This window comes from Sardina pilchardus, chromosome 19 (assembly GCF_963854185.1).
Source record: "Sardina pilchardus chromosome 19, fSarPil1.1, whole genome shotgun sequence".
Classification (NCBI taxonomy): domain Eukaryota; kingdom Metazoa; phylum Chordata; class Actinopteri; order Clupeiformes; family Clupeidae; genus Sardina; species Sardina pilchardus.
In genome coordinates this window covers 5,718,505-5,736,335 of record NC_085012.1, presented here as the reverse complement: position 1 = coordinate 5,736,335, position 17,831 = coordinate 5,718,505, and the positions used below count along the sequence as shown (strand labels likewise).

Sequence of the window (17,831 nt, the reverse complement as noted above, 5' to 3'; positions counted from 1 at the left end):
CAACATTTCAGACACAGTTCCAATCATATAAACCCACCTCAACAGCTGTTTTTGCCGTTGCCAGCTGTTTTTTGTTTTGTTTTGTTACTCTGTAACGATCTGGCCATGTGAAAGGCACGATTTATTACTTGGCGAAAGAATGATTATTTATGAATACACCGTTACTTTTTCATTGCTGTGCCTTTGTTTCATGAAATCTTGCTAGATCGACATAGTAACCGTTTTTGAAAAGCAATAAGCAACTCTAGTCTGTGCTTTTTACCGTGCTTCGCGTTGTGCCTAACAACGCCCTTTAGCTGTTCGATTATACAGTATAAAGCAAGGCCTCTCGGGGCATATTGCTTAATTCCTACAGCATATGTGCTGCCTGAAATAGCCCATATGGCACAATGGGGTGCCACCAACTTGAACATGTCCTTGAGCCAGATCCCATAATGTTAGTCCATTGGTACCCTCGCCTGATTGCCATCGACTTTGAAGGCTCTGCGAGACTTTAGTCTGACCAAGAGTGTGTTAAACGGTTTCTCCAAGCGCTTGGTTGACCTGCCTCCTTTAAAGGAATATTTCGGTATTTTACACTGTAAGCCCGTTTTCTGTATTGCCTAGCATGACACCGAAATCTCGACGATTGAGCCCGTTTGTGGATTTTGGTAGCTTTCAAAGAAAAGCCCAAGTCTAACTCTTCCAAAGCCGATTCAAACGAGCTTGCTTCGTTAGCCTCATCCATCTTTCATTGTTCTCTATGGTTGTTGCAACACGGTCTCACACCCAAATCCAAATAATACATCCGAAATACAGCTTCTGTCATCTTTTATCATGATTTTTGAAATGCCGGATGTACTTTTTCTGATACCTCACAACCGTGTGTGTCTAATATAACATAACAAAATTTGAATTTCACTGCGAATCTTAGAAGATCATTGAAGATCAGTAACCACTCGGTGAGCTGCACATTTTTAAAAACGAACGTTTAGGGGTGTTTTAAGGACAGAATAGAGCATGCTCAAAGCGAGCCATGTCATACGGAGCTCCATTCTAAAGCTGCCAAAATCCACAAACAGGCTCAATCGTCGAGATTTCGGTGTCAAACACTTGTTTTCATGCTAGGCAATACAGAAAACGGGCTTAAAGTGTAAAATACCGAAATGTTCCTTTAAGTGCCTCGATTTGCTACTACGACTTATCTACCGCTCTGCATGAGAGGAAACAGAGTGGCGACACTCCAATAGACCTCCATAGGTAAAAATGGCAGCGCTTTTTCCAGGCTATTTCCTCGTTATGGGACTTTTGGAACTATTTACAGCCAATCCCTTGGTCAGTAGTTAACGAGTTAATTACACCTTCCAGCATCTAGAAGTACATCCCACCCTCCTGCAATTCAGCCATTCAGCGCAGTTTTTTTGGAACTTTTGATCACGTGGAGGCGACATCAAAGCGTGTCGCAACTCTCTCTCTCTATGGCTCTGCTCTCAGAGACTCCTCTGCCTTGAACACGCCTCTACCCAGAGCCGTCGGAGCTTCTCAAAGTTGATTGGTTCTCGACCAAAGGAGGCAGTTCTTAGCCTGATTACCATCGACTTTCAAAGGCTCTGCGAGACTTTAGTCTGACCAACAGCCTGTGCTAACACGGTTTCTTGCCAGCGCTGGTTGACCCGCCTCCTTTAAGTGCCTCGGTTTGCTACTGGTAGATGTCAGAAAGCGGATTGCCGAGTTTAAACCAATAACAACACTCTTTCCGCTGCCTTGAACACGCATCTACCCAGAGCCGTTGGAGCTGCTCAAAGTTGATTGGTTCTCGACCAAAGGGGGCAGTTCCGCAGATTTCGGGAACTCAGAAATCCTTCTCAATGAGCAGTTGACCAGACCAGCAGCAAAAGCCTGAAGGCGTTGCGTCACTGGGAGGGCGTGCCAGGCTAGGCAGTTCTGCAGTTTAGCGGAATTCAGAAATCCTGCCCGATGAGCAGTTGGCCAGACCAGCGACAGCAACGCCGAAGGTGTTAGGCTACGTCACAGGGAGGGCGTGCCAGGCTATATACCCTACCATTTGAGGGGAATACGTCCAGTAGCGTAGCGTAGTTGCGCAAGGCCCCGGTGCAAGTCTGGCGCTGGACCCCCCCCCCCCCCCCCCCCCCCGCTATCTCGACCCATCCCTGTATATCAAGACACACACCGACCGACCACAGAGGGAAAGAACGCACGCACGGTCATTATTACATGGACAGCGACTATGTGCGTAACTTGCACACAGCCTACGATCAAAAACAGAATGCATACAAATTCATTCAACTGAACACACCACGTTCCCTTGCAGCACAACAATGGCCTCATCAAAGAACACACTGAGGACGGCTTGACGCCGAAACGCGTTTGTTTTATAGGCATGGTGCTACAATAAAGTATAAGATAATTAGCTAGTGAGTGCGGTTCTTTTGCACATTGGAATACGATATTTAACTCGCACCCGAAGAAGGAGATATCTTGGAGTTTGAGCGCGCCTCTCTCTGCAAACTCATCAAAGAACAAACAGACACAAATTATGGCACAGCGGCCATTTAACTAACCTGTTCGCCGATCAGTTGCCGTATAAGCAAAAACCCTTGGACTCACCCGTCAGAAGTGTAGGCCTACTTTGCGAGTCTTCTGCTCAGCAAACTCGTTCACTATTGTGGTGAAATCCAATTTCCTCGCCCTGTCATTTTCGATGGAGAGTATGGCCAATCCACTCAGTCGCTCCTGACCCATGGCACTCCTCAGATTTGTCTTTATTAATTTGCTGACTTTCCACGACTTTAGTAAGAGTAGTAGCCTATAGCCTACCTGTTTACATTTGCTAGCATGTGCAGCAGCCTATGATCAGAGATGACGTAAAAATGTTATGACTGGACAAACAGATTTCCCAGCAGGCCATGTTACAACATCTTGTAAGTTGACGATAAAATAATCATTAATGGTATTAGTTTTATTGATTAATTTTGATTCTAACATTGAAATGTCATTAGTAAAATCAAAATGATATGGAAAGTAGGAGAAAATACAAGAATTGGGGAATGGATAGATGCCACCATGAGACCAAGTTGTAGGAGATAGTGAAGGATTTAAATAACAATCAGTTCGCCCTTTAGGCTATATTGGAAGAGATGGCGTCATTGATGACGGCAATTGGCTTTATGTTGCAAAGCTAGGGGGTGCGGGGCAAATTCCGAAATGTAAAGGGCCCTGCGAAGCTCAGGGGCCCCGGTGCGTTGCACCGGCTGCACCGTCGCACGCTACGCCCCTGAATACGTCTCATATATAGTGATTTTTGAGACAGTAGGCTATACCTCCCTAAGATTAGAAAATGTATTTACATTGCTATATGGTCTTGTTTAGTTTGGTGAATGAACCTGTGAACTCAAAGTCAATGATCCATACCAGAAAGCTTTGCATTAGTGTAATCCATAGGTGCACAAAAATAATAGTTGCATGAAGGCACATGCATGTTGTGGATGCTATATGTCTGGATGGATTTTATACTAAGTTACAAAGGGCTGGCATGAAACAAAAGACAGACAACAGAATGTTAAAGCACAATGGTTATGGTTATGCTATTTGTTCAAAGCAAAATATTCCCTTAAGGCAAAAACAGTTACTTGGCCCAATTGCATTTGCCGAAGCTTTTTTTGTTTATGTCTAAGATATGTTATATGTTGTTGTTGTGGATGTTACATATGTCTATGTATGCAGGCTCTGTAATGTGACACTCATTGGGATTCTTTTACAGGACCCTCCACAAGAATGGAGTATAAAGATGAAGACATTGCTGTGATTGGTATTGGATGTGATTTTCCAGGAGGCATGTCACATATTCTATTGTATAGCACTCGCTTTTAAGTTAAAACTGTTTTAAATAATGTTTACGTTTTCTGGAAGGTTTAGAAAATAACACACGCGCACGCACGCACGCACGCACGCACGCACGCACACACACACACACACAGACACAAACAAACACACCAGTATATATTTTCAATACTACTGGTAAATACAAATGTGTATTAATATGTAGCCTATTAATATGTTTTTTTTTTCATTAGGTGAGGGCCTTGACAACTTCTGGAAGGTTCTAGTGGAAGGTAGGAATTGTGCAGTAGAGATTCCAGATGAGAGATTCGACTGTTCCCAGTGGTATGATCCAGATGAGAACAAACCTGGGAAGACACGAACCAAGAGGGCTGCTCTAATAAATGGGTAAAGACTTCAGATAAATATCACATTCTAGTGTTGCATTCTAAATGTATACATATATTTAAATGAATAAATAAATAAATAAGAAACCTATTTGTCAAATAGGTTGAATGAATTTGACCAGCGATTCTTTGGCATCTCTGATGCTGAGGCTGACCAGATGGATCCTCAGCACAAGTTGCTGCTGCAGTGTTCCTACAGAGCCCTGGAGGATGCTGGGATTCCCATGGAGAAGGCCAGTGGCACCAGAACAGGGGTTTTCATTGGTAATTCAGTTTGTCTTTACAGTGTCATTGCAAAAATGTGCCAGTTTATTGTACAAATCTGGTGCAGCCTAAAGAAACAATAATGTCGCCTTAGGCTTTTTATTTGAGTTTATGAGTTTAATCTACTTTTATAATCCAGGCAGGCCTACTTGTTGCATCATCCAGTGCCCTACTTCTTATTGTAATTTTTATTTTTTCAGGATTGATGAACACAGACTTTGCGCTCAACAGAGGACATGCCCATCCTAATGAAATCAGTCATTGGACAGGTACCGGTGTGGCCACAAGCATAGCATCCAATCGGATCTCCTACACCTTCGACCTCACGGGGCCATCATTCACACTCGACTCTGCCTGTTCCTCATCCCTTTTGGCCCTTCATCTGGCATGTCAAAGTATTAGACAGGGTAATTCTGAACATTTTTGTGGACAATTTCTAGACTTGCTCAATTTAACTAAATAGTAGAGTACAATTCAAATAGTTTCACGCGTCCATGTATGATATCCAGTACATCATTTTTTTTTATTGTTATTATTGACACCGGCAAAATACTTTCATACCTTTTTAAACTTATTTTTGTAAGACATTTCATACCCTGTATTCAATTGATTATTTCTGGCCATCATGTTTAAATGACTGAAATCCGAAAATTAACTCTGCCATGAATATTCCAAACACTCAATGTATTTTTGTTATATCAGTAGATGCTTTCCCCTTTTACATAATGCAAAAGCAGTATACAAAAATGTGCTTTTATTGTCTTGTTTCAGTTGTTTACTGAATGTTTTCTTGCAATGTTATGACACCTTTTTTCTGTTTTCATTTAGCAGTTGCATATTTTCACACACATAAACTATATTATAATATTTAACTTTTTATTCCACAGGTGACAGCGATATGGCTCTGTGTGGAGGAGTAAGCTGTATCATAGAGCCACGTGTTTTTGTGTCTCTCAGCAAAGCCAAGATGATCTCACCTGATGGCACTAGCAAGCCTTTTTCAGGCAGCGCAGATGGCTACGGCAGAGGGGAAGGTTGTGGAATTGTTCTTCTGAAGCCTTTCAAAAAGGTACATACATTTTGTGTGTGTGTGTGTGTGTGTGTGTGTGTGTGTGTGTGTGTGTGTGTGTCAACTTCATAGAAATGTGATGTAAATGGAAACATCTACTGTAAATCATGTCCCAAACATACCTAACATGATAAATGTTTACTGTACCCTACTACTAGTGGGGTACGAATTGTCATGAAATAATGGTCCCGTAGGATTTTTTTGCTAAAATTGATTTTTTTGTTTTATTTGCTTTATTTGGGGTCCTACTGTTGAAAAATGACGGGGTGCAAATTTTCTGACCCCGTTTTGCCCTTCCTCTGGGGGGCGCTTTCTCACCTTGGCCAGGATACTGACTGCAATCATACATCTACTAATAATGATCACATTTACACAATCTTAGTGTCAATTTAGGGGTTATTGAGGATGCTGAGTCCATTAATGACAGTTTCATTGTGATCAGAAGTTGTTATGACTCATTTTTACATAACATTGCAGTAATAAAGGCAAATCCAATGGGGCAACGTCGCCAAACAGTAAGTGAGCTCATATCTTGGGAACGCTTTGATGTATGTTAACGAAACTTGGTCACATGACAACTGACCCCCTCCCAAGGGTACACAACAAATTTGGTGTAATTTGGCCACTAGGGGGCGCTATAATTAGCGAACCTGCGTTTAGGGGTTACAGTATATCATGATGACGTTGGTTAGCAAAATTCCAATGGCTAGTCATACTCTTCATACTCATATTGATGATCATTGCAAATTGTACCCACTCATTATAAACAATTGCCCATTTTGGATTTTCCTGAAAGAGAAACTAGATCATCAGCAGTCAGAACTTTGTTTGGCCCCGTCATTGCTGCTTATCAATTTTTGTCAAAGATAACTATTTCAACATAAGATATATCTTTTAATTCTGTCTGATGACAAAGCTGAGAATCACATTGCTAAGATACAGACAGAAGATACAAGAAGACAAAATTATCAAATGATGCCATTTGTAATGGATCCCTTTTAACCCTATGAGCCCTACTGACCAAGTGCGTCAAAAAACACTCCCACTCTTCTCTGTTACATTGCTCCGCAATTATTAGTTGCAGCGAGATGAAGCCTTTATAACACGAAAGAGCAGAACTGGGGCTTTCCAACGAGACTAAACACTTGTCATTAAATTAAATCAAAGTACATCATATTTATAGTCTATACTGCTCTCTGCGTTCACCCGCACATCCATTACTCTCGCTTGAATTACTCACGAACCCGGGATCGCACAGACATGCACACATATCAGATGAAAGAGGATAAACAGAGCTTTCCATTGATACCAAATACATCCTTCTGTGTTATAAAAATAGACAAAGTGACAAACAAATAATAATGTCATATAGCTTAGGCTACCATTACTCTCGTTTGATTTACTCTTGAACCAAAGATCAGAAAGCTATGGCACACATGTCAGATGAAAGAGGAGACACAGAGCTATCCACAGATACCATACAACCTTCTAGGTCATGAAAGAGACGAAGTGACAGCAAAATAATAACTTCATTTAGCTCCACTTACCCCATGTTTTTGTGTATTTTTTGTGGCATAACAGCTTATGTTCATAATCCAACATTATCATGTGTTTCTCTATGGCAAGGCACATTCATAATCCAGTTTTGAGATCCTAGCAAATTCCTGTATGGTATCCAATTCATTTGCATCCAAATTTGTTTGACAAATAAACACTTTTTTTGCCTTTACTTTGTTCATTGCGATTGCGATGCAGTAAAAAGTTATTATAGAGAATCATCATGTGTGCACGTAACGTGTGCCACGCAAACAAGTCAGGTTAGATCAGCTCGTGTCACAAATATGGAGCACAAAAAGTGTCAAAAAATCATTTCTCATCACTAAATCAAAATTGCCATTTATTTCTGTAAGGCACACACCACATATTTCTGTAAATTGCTCAGCTCCAAAGTATCCCTCCACCATGGTTCTTGTATTATGTAGCATGTGTGAATGGCACTTCCAATGACCAGGATAAATGCTTCTAACTAAAGGTAGTGGAAATGCCCTTAAAACAGCCTAGGGCTCATAGGGTTTCTCCTATCCTTTGGATTTGAAGAACCACCTTATTTAGAGAGCTAGAATTTTACATGTGATTTTTCCTCTCATCTCTCGGTTTAGATTTTCTTGCTCAAAATTTCAAATTGAAATCGAGACTTTCATATAACACACACTCTTCAGTTTACTGATAGTGAAACATTTCTGGGGTATTTTGTGTCATACTGCTTGTCACACTTAAGTTGTTTACAAGAAAAAGATAATTTTCTCATTTCATCCGATATTGATTTTCATACATTTTTACATAACGATTTTTAGCTGCCATCCATTACAAATGGCATCATTTGATAATTGTGTCTTCTTGTATCTTCTGTCTGTATCTTAGCAATGTGATTCTCAGCTTTGTGTCATTAGACAGAATTAAAAGACATATCTTGTGTTGAAATAGTTATCTTTGACAAAAATTGGCAAGCAGCAATGAGGGGGCCAAACAAAGTTGTGACTGCTGATGATCTAGTTTATCTTTCAGGAAAATCCAAAATGGGCAATTGTTTATAATGAGTGGGTAAAATTTACAATGATCATATGAGTATGAAGAGTATGACTAGCCATTGGATTTTTTTGCTAACCCAACATCATCATGATCTACTGTAACCTCTAAACGCATGTTTGCTAATTATAGCGCCCCCCATTGGCCAAATTACACCACATTTGTTGTGTACCCTTTGGAGGGGGTCAGTTGTCATGTGACCAAGTTTCGTTAACATACATCAAAGCCTTCCCAAGATATGAGCTCACTTACTGTTTGGCGACTTTGCCCCATTGGATTTGCCTTTATTACTGCAATGTTATGTAAAAATGGGTCATAACAACTTCTGATCACAATGAAACTGTCATAAATGGACTCAGCATCCTCAATAACCCCTAAATTGACACCAAGATTGTGAAAATGTGATCATTATTAGTAGATGTATGATTGCAGTCAGTATCCTGGCCAAGGTGAGAAAGCGCCCCCCAGAGGAAGGGCAAAACGGGGTCAGAAAATTTGCACCCCGTCATTTTTCAACAGTACGACCCCTAATAAAGCAAATAAAACAAAAAAATGAATTTTAGCAAAAAAATCCTACGGAATTACAATTCGTACCCCACTATACCCTAACCGGTTTACAATTGACCAGTGTTTTCCAAAACGCTATATTCACCATTCTAATGAATTTTCATAAATCATTTTTTTTTGTTGTTGTTTTCCAAGTAATTTCAGTGGAACTGTAGTGGGTTATGTTTAGTTAATTTTAGAGCTGTCAATCGATTAAAAAAATGAATCGCGATTAATCTCATGAATGTCCTAGTTAACTCACGATTAATCACATCCCACTGGTCCAAAATATGTCCAGAAGACGTGGTCGCCGAACTCCAGAAGACGTCTTCAGACTAGCCAGAATGAAAGTTTTTAAGACGCATTTCCTGGACGTTGAATAGATGTGTTGTTCTGGGTGTGATATAGGCGTTGCTTGAAGACGTCTGAAAGACTTAATTAGACATCCAGAAGACGTCCTCAGAGTAGCCAGAATGGCAGAGCGTCTATTTGCAACTAATGTTGGTTGTCTATAGACGTCCTGAACCGGGTCAGGCTGGACTATTGTCCCAGTGTCATTTATCAACTCATTTTGACTGTAAAATGGACGTCCTGATCACAGCCTGGACAGACCACTGTTTTTTGGACATCCATAGACGTTGCTTGCTCAGTGGGATATATTAATCACACATTTTTATCTGTTCAAAATGTCCCTTGATTTACAATTTTAATACTCTTGCTCTTACACTTTGTGCAAAAGTTTTTTTTTTTTTTTTTTAATTATTTATTGCAAACCACAGTATATGTTACAGCCATTCATGTCTGTAGTAATACTGTCAAGAAGTATTGGGACAGATGACGCAATGCTGGCAGCACCATTCAGCAAGAAACAAACTTCTCTCCTCCTAGAAGTTCACATACTGCAATAACATAAAAAAGCTCTTAGTTGTTGTAGCCTAATTCAAGCCTAATTCAAACATGGTTCTTCTCTCTCTCTCACACATACACACACACCAAATATGCACGAATGCACAAACACTCACTCACACACACACACACACCGAATGTGCATGAACGCACGCACACACACGCACGCACGCAGGCACAAGACAGATAGCGTTAGCCTAAAGTTACAGTAGTAGGAAGGGAAGAGAAGAGCCAGAGGGATGTCGCACACAGACACACACATACACTCACATTAACGTTACCCAGAGATAGTTCTCATTACTGAGTCCAGTAGGCTAATCTCCTGTCAGCACAACTGTATTTGTCTGCCCCAACGCCTGCTCTACCTTAGACTTCTCAGTTTCGTGCAAATTCTCAATGCGGCTAATAATAACTAGTCGTGCTAGTGCTACGATGGTAACTCAGTTCACATCGACAGTACATGCAGACTTTGCTGACCCTGGCAATGTTTTAAAACTAAACTTTCCATTCATTAGTTTGTTAGCAGCGTCCATTTTAACGTCTTCCGCTGGACATCTAAACAAGGGCATTGTGGGGCGAGCTTACTGTTTTGCTTCTGGTTTACAGCCGGGTCCTGTAGTTTTTCTAACGTGGCCACAGCAGTTTATGAAAAAACTTGTCACAGCAGGTCAGAAAGAGCGTTAATCTCGTGATAATCAAAATAACGCTGTTAAAATAGTTTTGAGTTAACACGTTAATAATGCAATATTTTTGACAGCACTAGTTAATTTATCTTTACTCAATCAAAGCAAAACAACTGCATTTTCATTAATTTTACCTGAAATACACAATTAAACAACATGACTTTTTAATGTTTTGAAAAAAATGGATTTATAGCATTTTGGAAAATAGCTCTTCAACTTATTTTTTAACTCAGGCCCTTCAGGACTCTGATCATATCTGGGGTATTATCAGCAAAACGGCTGTTAATCAAGATGGTCACACTGCTTCTCCGATGACCAAGCCCTCCATGGTTCAGCAGAAGGAGCTTCTCAGCAGAATCTACTCTACACCGAGTGACCTGACCAGTGTCCAGTACATAGAGGCTCATGGGACTGGAACACCAGTAGGTGACCCAATAGAAGCAGGCAGCATCTCAGAGGTCATTGCCAAAGCCAGACCAACAGGGTCAGAGGCTCTCATCTTAGGCTCTGTTAAAAGCAACATTGGACACACTGAATCAGCAGCAGGTGTAGCAGGACTGATCAAGGTTCTCCTAATGATGAAACATGAGACTATTGTTCCATCAGTGTTCTACTCAGATGACAGTGCTAGTATAGATGCAAATGCTCTCAGTGTTAGAATACCCATGAAGGTAGAGAAATGGCAAAGCTCTAACCCAGCTGGGAGGGTGGCAGGAATAAATAACTTTGGTTTTGGTGGCACAAATGCCCACGCAGTTATCAAGCAGTACAAAAACTCACAAGTTGCAGTAGATGAAGATAGGAAATTTCCGAGTCAGCAGTATGTTGTGCTTTCTGCGGCTTCTGAAAAATCACTTACAAAGATGATTGCGGATATGTTAGATGAGACTGAAAAGGAAAGTATTGATAGCTTTCAAAATCTTGCATATACATCGGCATGCAGGAGAAGTCATTCAAAACACCAATATAGGAAAGCTTTTCTGGCATCGTCATTGACACATCTGAAAGAGCAGTTTCGGGCCGTTCTGACCAAACATTTGAAACCATCCAAGCTAGACACCGCTTTGGTGTTTGTGTTCTGTGGTAATGGTGTTACCTACAGAGGCATGTGCAAACAGCTTCTCCAGCAAGAGCCCATTTTTAGACAAAAAGTAAAAGAAATAGAGGCTCTTTTGCAAAGCCACAGAGATACCACCATTGTCGACAAGCTGGAAAATGATACAGATGAAGACAATGATTTCTCAAGACCAGACATGGTCCAGCCTCTCCTCTTTGCAATTCAGGTTGGCATTTTCTGTCTTTTCCAACACTGGGGTGTTAAACCAGATGCTGTTCTTGGGCACTCTGTAGGAGAGGTTGCTGCAGCTCATTGCTCTGGACTGTTGTCACTTGAGGATGCTGTGAAGGTCATCCATTACCGTAGTGTGTTGCAGAACAAGGTCACTGGCGGGAAGATGCTGGTTGTTGGGAATATGGGTGTCTCAGAGGTCTTAAAACTCTTACCTCAATACTCAGGGAGGGTTTGTTTGGCTGCTGTCAACAGCCCGCAGTCTTGCACACTGTCAGGGGATGCAGATGCGATAGACAAACTGCAACAGAGCCTGGGCAGTTTGGAAGATAGTGATGTCCTTTTCCTTCGTGCCTTGGATGTCTCTACTGCATATCACAGTCATCATATGAACCAAATACTTTCAGAGTTAGAAAACACCATAAATCTTCTACAACAAGGAGATAGAGAGACAGAGTTGTACTCAACTGTTTCAGGTACTGCTGTTTCAGATGCTGATTTTTGCTCTGGTAAATACTGGGCTCGGAACATACGCGAGCCTGTATTATTTGAATCAGCGGTGAGGGCAGCTGCTGAGGGCAAGAAGAATGTGGTCTTTGTGGAGATAGGACCCAAGCGAGCTTTGCAGAGGAACATCATTGAGACGCTGGGCACTGATGTCACAGTGTTGTCTTCTGTCCAGCCAGGCCGAGATCATGAGACAATGCTACTCACAGTAGGAAACTTGTTTGAGAGAGGGTTTGATGTAGACTGGAACACATTTTACAGAGGATGTGAGACCCAACCAACAAATCTGCCAAGGTATCACTTTGATGTGATTAAAAAGCCTATTACCTTGGAGGCTAACACAAGTGGCAGTGCAAGTAACCACCCTGTTCTTACCAAGACATCAAAATATGGTGCAGAATTTTGCTGTGATCTGTCTTCAGACTCAGTGTCTTACCTACAAGACCATAAAAATAACGGGTTGGCCATCCTCCCTGGTTCATTTTATGTTGACCTCGGCTTATCAGCTTTCATGGCTAGTGCAAAACCTAGAGTACCGTTGAATACTCTGGAGCTCAGCATCAGTTTTCAGAGTCCCTATTTGGTCAACAAGAACGCATCAGAGATGAGGGTCAAACTTGAACCAGGTGAAGATTGCACCAAGTTCAAAGTTTATTCTGACACAGCAACCTTTGCAACTGGAGACATATCACACAGAAAAGGAAGGGTGGCTGAAGAGCCCTACATATCTCTGGAACATGTTTATGAAAGATGTACACTTGTGCAGAGCTCTGATGAAGGATATAGGAAACTCCGTCTTGGTGGCTATCAGCATAGCTCTGTTTTCCAAAATAAAGGATACGTCCACTATGGAGAGGAACTGAGAGAGGTCATAACAGTTGTAACAATCCCTGAACAGCTCCACTCTCAGTTGCATGACTACTGCATTCACCCAGTAGTGTTAGACTATTTCATGCAACTTCTACCTGCTGCAGCTGGTCCTAGATATGTGGCAAGGCCTGGATTTCCAAGAAGTATTGCCAGTCTGACTGTTTTTGAACCTCTGCAAGATGAAATGGCAATTTATATTAGGGCAACAGAGCTTGGAGTTAACCATTTTGAAATATGCGGTTGGTTCACAGACAAACAGGGTAAGGTCTTAGTTGAGATCAAGCAGGTGGTGGTCAAATATCTTGGAAGCTCCTCTGACATTGTTGAGCAATATTTTTACCACAATAACTTTACTGAAGCTATTGAGGAATCAGAATCATTTGAGGCAAAAAAGACTTTGGTGTTTGCCGATGATTTGGGAATTGCCCATTCTTTACAGCCCCATTTGAGCTCAAATTGTGTACACGTGTCATGTGTTGATGGCAAGGACGTGTTGAACAATGGGTTGCAGTCACTAATGCAGAAGTTGAGTCTCTCAGATAATATGGACGACTTTGGGGACATTTTGTTTATGTGGGATGTCGCAAATATTACCACATACTCAATGGATGCAGTGGTGGAGAGTGGGGTTAACTGCTGTGAGATTTTTCGTAAAATCATTGTAGAGCTGAAAGCAATGAATTATACGAATTCCATCAGGACAGTGACTCATGGATGTGCAGACAGCGCAATTGATCACGTCAGTCTTGGATTTGTGCTCTCGGGAATGACAAGAGCGTGTGCTGCAGAGGTGCCAGATCTCTTGTTCCAGCTGATTGACATCAGCTCAGTCTCATCTGAGAACATCAGAGCTCTGGCTAGGGTCTTGAGCTCATATCCCTGCAGCAAATACCCAGAGCTGTCTATAAAAGACGGTCTGGTTTATGCACCAAATATAGTCCACACACTCCCTGCAATTAGTATGGACCATCAGGAGGGAAGAGTTCAACTTCTGGAATCACAGAATTTCTGTTTAAAGACTGCTGACCCATATAAAATGACAAATTTGACAGCCAGTCTTACTGATGATGAGGTCAATGACGTCCCAGAGGGACATGTTGAGGTACAGCTCAACAAAATCTGTGTACACTCTGCAGACTACTTTCCAGTGAGCACATCTGCCCTCAACTTTGGTGAGACAGTGTACTGGAACAAGTATACTAAACAAGACCACTCACTCCTGGCTCTTGACTTTAGCGGCACTATCACAGCAGTGGGCCATGGCGTGACCAGACTTAAAGTAGGAGACATCGTCGCATCCTGTTGTCCTGTGGCAGCTTCCTCTAAGGTTGTTATCTCAGAAAAACTGTGCTACTCAAACAATGACGTGCCATTTCTGAAGGATATTCCATGTATATCCCATTTTGTTATAGCATGGAACATTTTACATCGCACATTACCTAAAATGGAAGGCGAGGGGAGGCTTGGCGTCCTCTCAACTGTTACAGATTCAAGCTTGAGTAAAGTCCTTGCACAGACTGCTAACAAATCAGGATGGAATTGCACAATAGTTACAGAAATTAATGGTGGTGGTGCTGAGATGAAATTTGATGTCTGTGTTTTGTTACCTCCATTTGATAAATCACTGTTGCAGAGCGCTTTCAGCGCTCCTAGTGTGAGAAATGTTGTGATTCTTTGTGACAGCCAGGCTTTATTGTCTCTCTCTGAGCGTATTCTTAGAGCTGGTTATGACAGCATTTACACCCACATACTTCACTTGCCTCAAATTCTGGTGAAGGGACAACTCACAGAACATAGGAGTCACATTGAGACCTGGCTTAAGGCATTACACATTGACAGACATTTGTTGAACCTCTCAAGCATTTGCTTCGAAAGTGTGACCCCTGACAGTAGTGACAACCGAAAAGTACAAGAAGGTGAATCCTATTTCTGCACCAAGACCATATCTGTGGTGACTCTGAATAAAGAGGGTGATGACAAGTGTAAACTCTCCAAGATTCCACTGGTACCAAAAGAGCACAGGCTCTTCTACAAGAACTGTGTGTACATTGTGACTGGTGGCCTCACTGGACTAGGGTTTGAGACAGTGAAGTTCATTGCTGAGAGAGGTGGAGGGTACATTGTCATTCTCTCCAGGAGGAGTCCCAACTCTGAGATGCAACAGGAGATTGATGCTGTGAAACAGCAATATGGAGCTTCTATTGAAGCTTTGCGGTGTGATGTCTCTGTAACAGAAGAGGTAGAAGAGACTGTCAGTATCATTAGACAGAATTGTCCTTCTAGTCCCATTAAAGGGGTCTTTCACAGTGCAGCTGTACTTCATGATGGCATCCTTGAACATCTCAACAGGTCTCTTTATGAAGAAGTCATGAAGCCAAAAATAAATGGAGTACTAAATTTGCACCATGCCACCAAACACTGCAACCTAGATTATTTTGTTTGCTATTCCTCAGTTGCTTCTTTCACTGGGAGTCCTGCTCAGTCTAACTATGCTGCAGCCAACTCATTCCTGGACAAATTCTGTCATTACCGAAGGCATCTTGGGCTTGCTGCACAGTCCATAAACTGGGGTGCTCTAAACCTCGGACTGTTGTTAAACAAAGATCGCCTGCAGAAAATCTTAGAGACAAGAGGACTTATGGTCCTGGAGTTGATTGAAATACAGCAAAGCCTTCAGGATTGCCTGTTACTGAACCAACCACAGCAGCTTATTTGTAAGTTTAATTTCCAAAATATTGGAAGTAATTTTTATTCACAAAATGCATCTCTAGGGTTGCGTTTAGCCCCACTGGTGAAGGAGAAACTTGGGGACATTAAGGCGCCAGACCCAGTTTTTGAGCATGCCCATCAGTCCACAAGTGAGTATGTCAGGAGTGTTTTGTCCAAGACACTTGATGTTAAACCTGAGGAGATATCTGAGGACACACTCCTCTCAGCTCTTGGCATTGATTCTATGCTGGCCATGACTCTTCAGAGTTTGCTGTCCAAGGGCAGAGGTGTGACCATTCCTCTGGTCAAATTATTGGACCCAAACAGCACAATGCACTCTTTGATTGCAGTTCTGAATCAGCTTGCTGACAAAGCTTAAAGTCTTCATCATCAAAATGAATATCCTACTTGATAAACCATTCAGGAAATACCTACTGTACTGTACGTACCATTTCAATCCAAAGCCTATTCTAGTAAAGGTTGTACTACTGTAGCGTTCAAATATTCACACCTTTTTTTAATGGGTGAAGGGGACATGGATATTAGATATGGAAAGTGGAAGTGGATAGTGAAAAGAGGAAGTGACAACCGTGATATTAATATTGGCAGCATAAATGTAGAAATATTGGGTAAGGAAAGATTTTTCTGTTGATATTTTCAGTCAACATTTGCATTATATATTTTACATGTGAAATGTGTAGGCCTAGTCTCATTATTATAACCTGACATTATGCTTGTAGTGTGTAATTGTGTAATAGTTGGAATATGTGTATGTGGTACATAAAGACATTTATCTTAATCACTCTATTTGTATGTACATTTTCAAATAAACTTTTGAATACCTTACACACTGTGTGGGCTATGTTACTGACTGAATATTTAATTATTTAATTCATCACTTCTTTACAAGCTCTACCTTGGATGCACCAAATATGAAACAAATCAACCACAGGGTGGCAGTGTTTATTCTGTAACTCAGAGCCGGAGAGCGAGAGTTTTGAACAATTCAAGTCCTGGTTATCGAGCCCCAGCCGTGGCGCGACTGGCTGGGGCACTTTCACCGCACGCCAGCGACCCGGGTCCGATTCCTGCCTCGTGGTCCTTTCAGGATCTCATCTCTCTCATCTCTCTCTCCCACTCACTTCTTGTCCCTCTCTCTCCTATCCTATCCGATTAAAGGCAAAAAAGCTCAAAAATATAAATGACAAAAAGACAATATCATGTTGGAGACTAATGTCAGATGATTCTACATTGCACATTGCTTTTATTTCACCAAATATTAAATAAGTCAGCCACCAGGCAACAGTGTGTAATGCTGTACTCAGAGCCGTATAGCGAGAGTTTTGAACAATTCAAATCATGGCTGCCATGTTGGAGACCAATGTCAGATGATTCTACATTGGACAGTGCTTTTATTTTTCATTCCAACTTGCTGCGGTCCCCATGGTGCCCCCTAATACTGGTATTACTATACATTTCCTATGTCAATTCTTGACATTAGTCAAAGGGAGAAATTGACATTTAATTCAGACAGTACACTATAAAAAGGAGCAGTCAGGGCTGTCCAATTCATCAAACTATTTTACAATTACATGAAACAGTCTTTTTAAAAAACAAAACACATCCTTATTGTGTTCAAAGTCATTCCAATTGAATAATTCACTTTTTTTTGGGGGGGGGGCTTTTTTTGCCTTTATTTGCATAGGACAGTGAAGGGTGAGACAGGAAGTAAGTGGGAGAGAGAGACAGGGTGGGACTGGGAAATGACCGCAGGCCGGACTCGAACCTGGGTCCCCGTGGGCACTCGGACCCATATGTGGTATGAGCGCTGTAGCCTGCTGCGCCACAGCGCTCCCGAATAATTCACTTTTAAGTAAGACAAGCATGGGGGAAAGGAAAAGAGGATTTGTCACATTTATTAAACCACAAAACATTAAATTAAACAAACTCCAGTTTTTCTATCAAACACAATTACGTTGGACTGACACATTTTGCCACAGTAATGAAATCATCCAACAGAATCATGTTAGATCAATGTGAAGCATCTAAGTGCTGAACCAGTTAGGCAAAGGAACACATGGGATGTCTTGGTGTCACCGTTTCATTGTGTTCCCATGAGCCTGTGCAAGAACACTACGATAATCATGCTATAGTGTTGCCAAAAAAAAAAGTTTTTT

The 17,831-nt window shown here is 41.5% G+C and overlaps 1 protein-coding gene across 1 annotated transcript; it reads left to right on the top strand.

Moving 5' to 3' along the window:
- The first annotated feature begins 3,764 nt into the window (after window positions 1-3,764).
- LOC134066185 (phenolphthiocerol/phthiocerol polyketide synthase subunit C-like) lies at window positions 3,765-16,494 on the top strand. The gene is made up of 6 exons (XM_062521429.1): window positions 3,765-3,832; window positions 4,074-4,227; window positions 4,330-4,490; window positions 4,691-4,897; window positions 5,378-5,559; window positions 10,514-16,494. Exons 1-6 carry the CDS (start codon window positions 3,775-3,777, stop codon window positions 16,031-16,033), a joined length of 6,282 nt encoding a protein of 2,093 aa, XP_062377413.1. The 5' UTR covers window positions 3,765-3,774; the 3' UTR covers window positions 16,034-16,494.
- The last annotated feature ends 1,337 nt before the right edge of the window (window positions 16,495-17,831 follow it).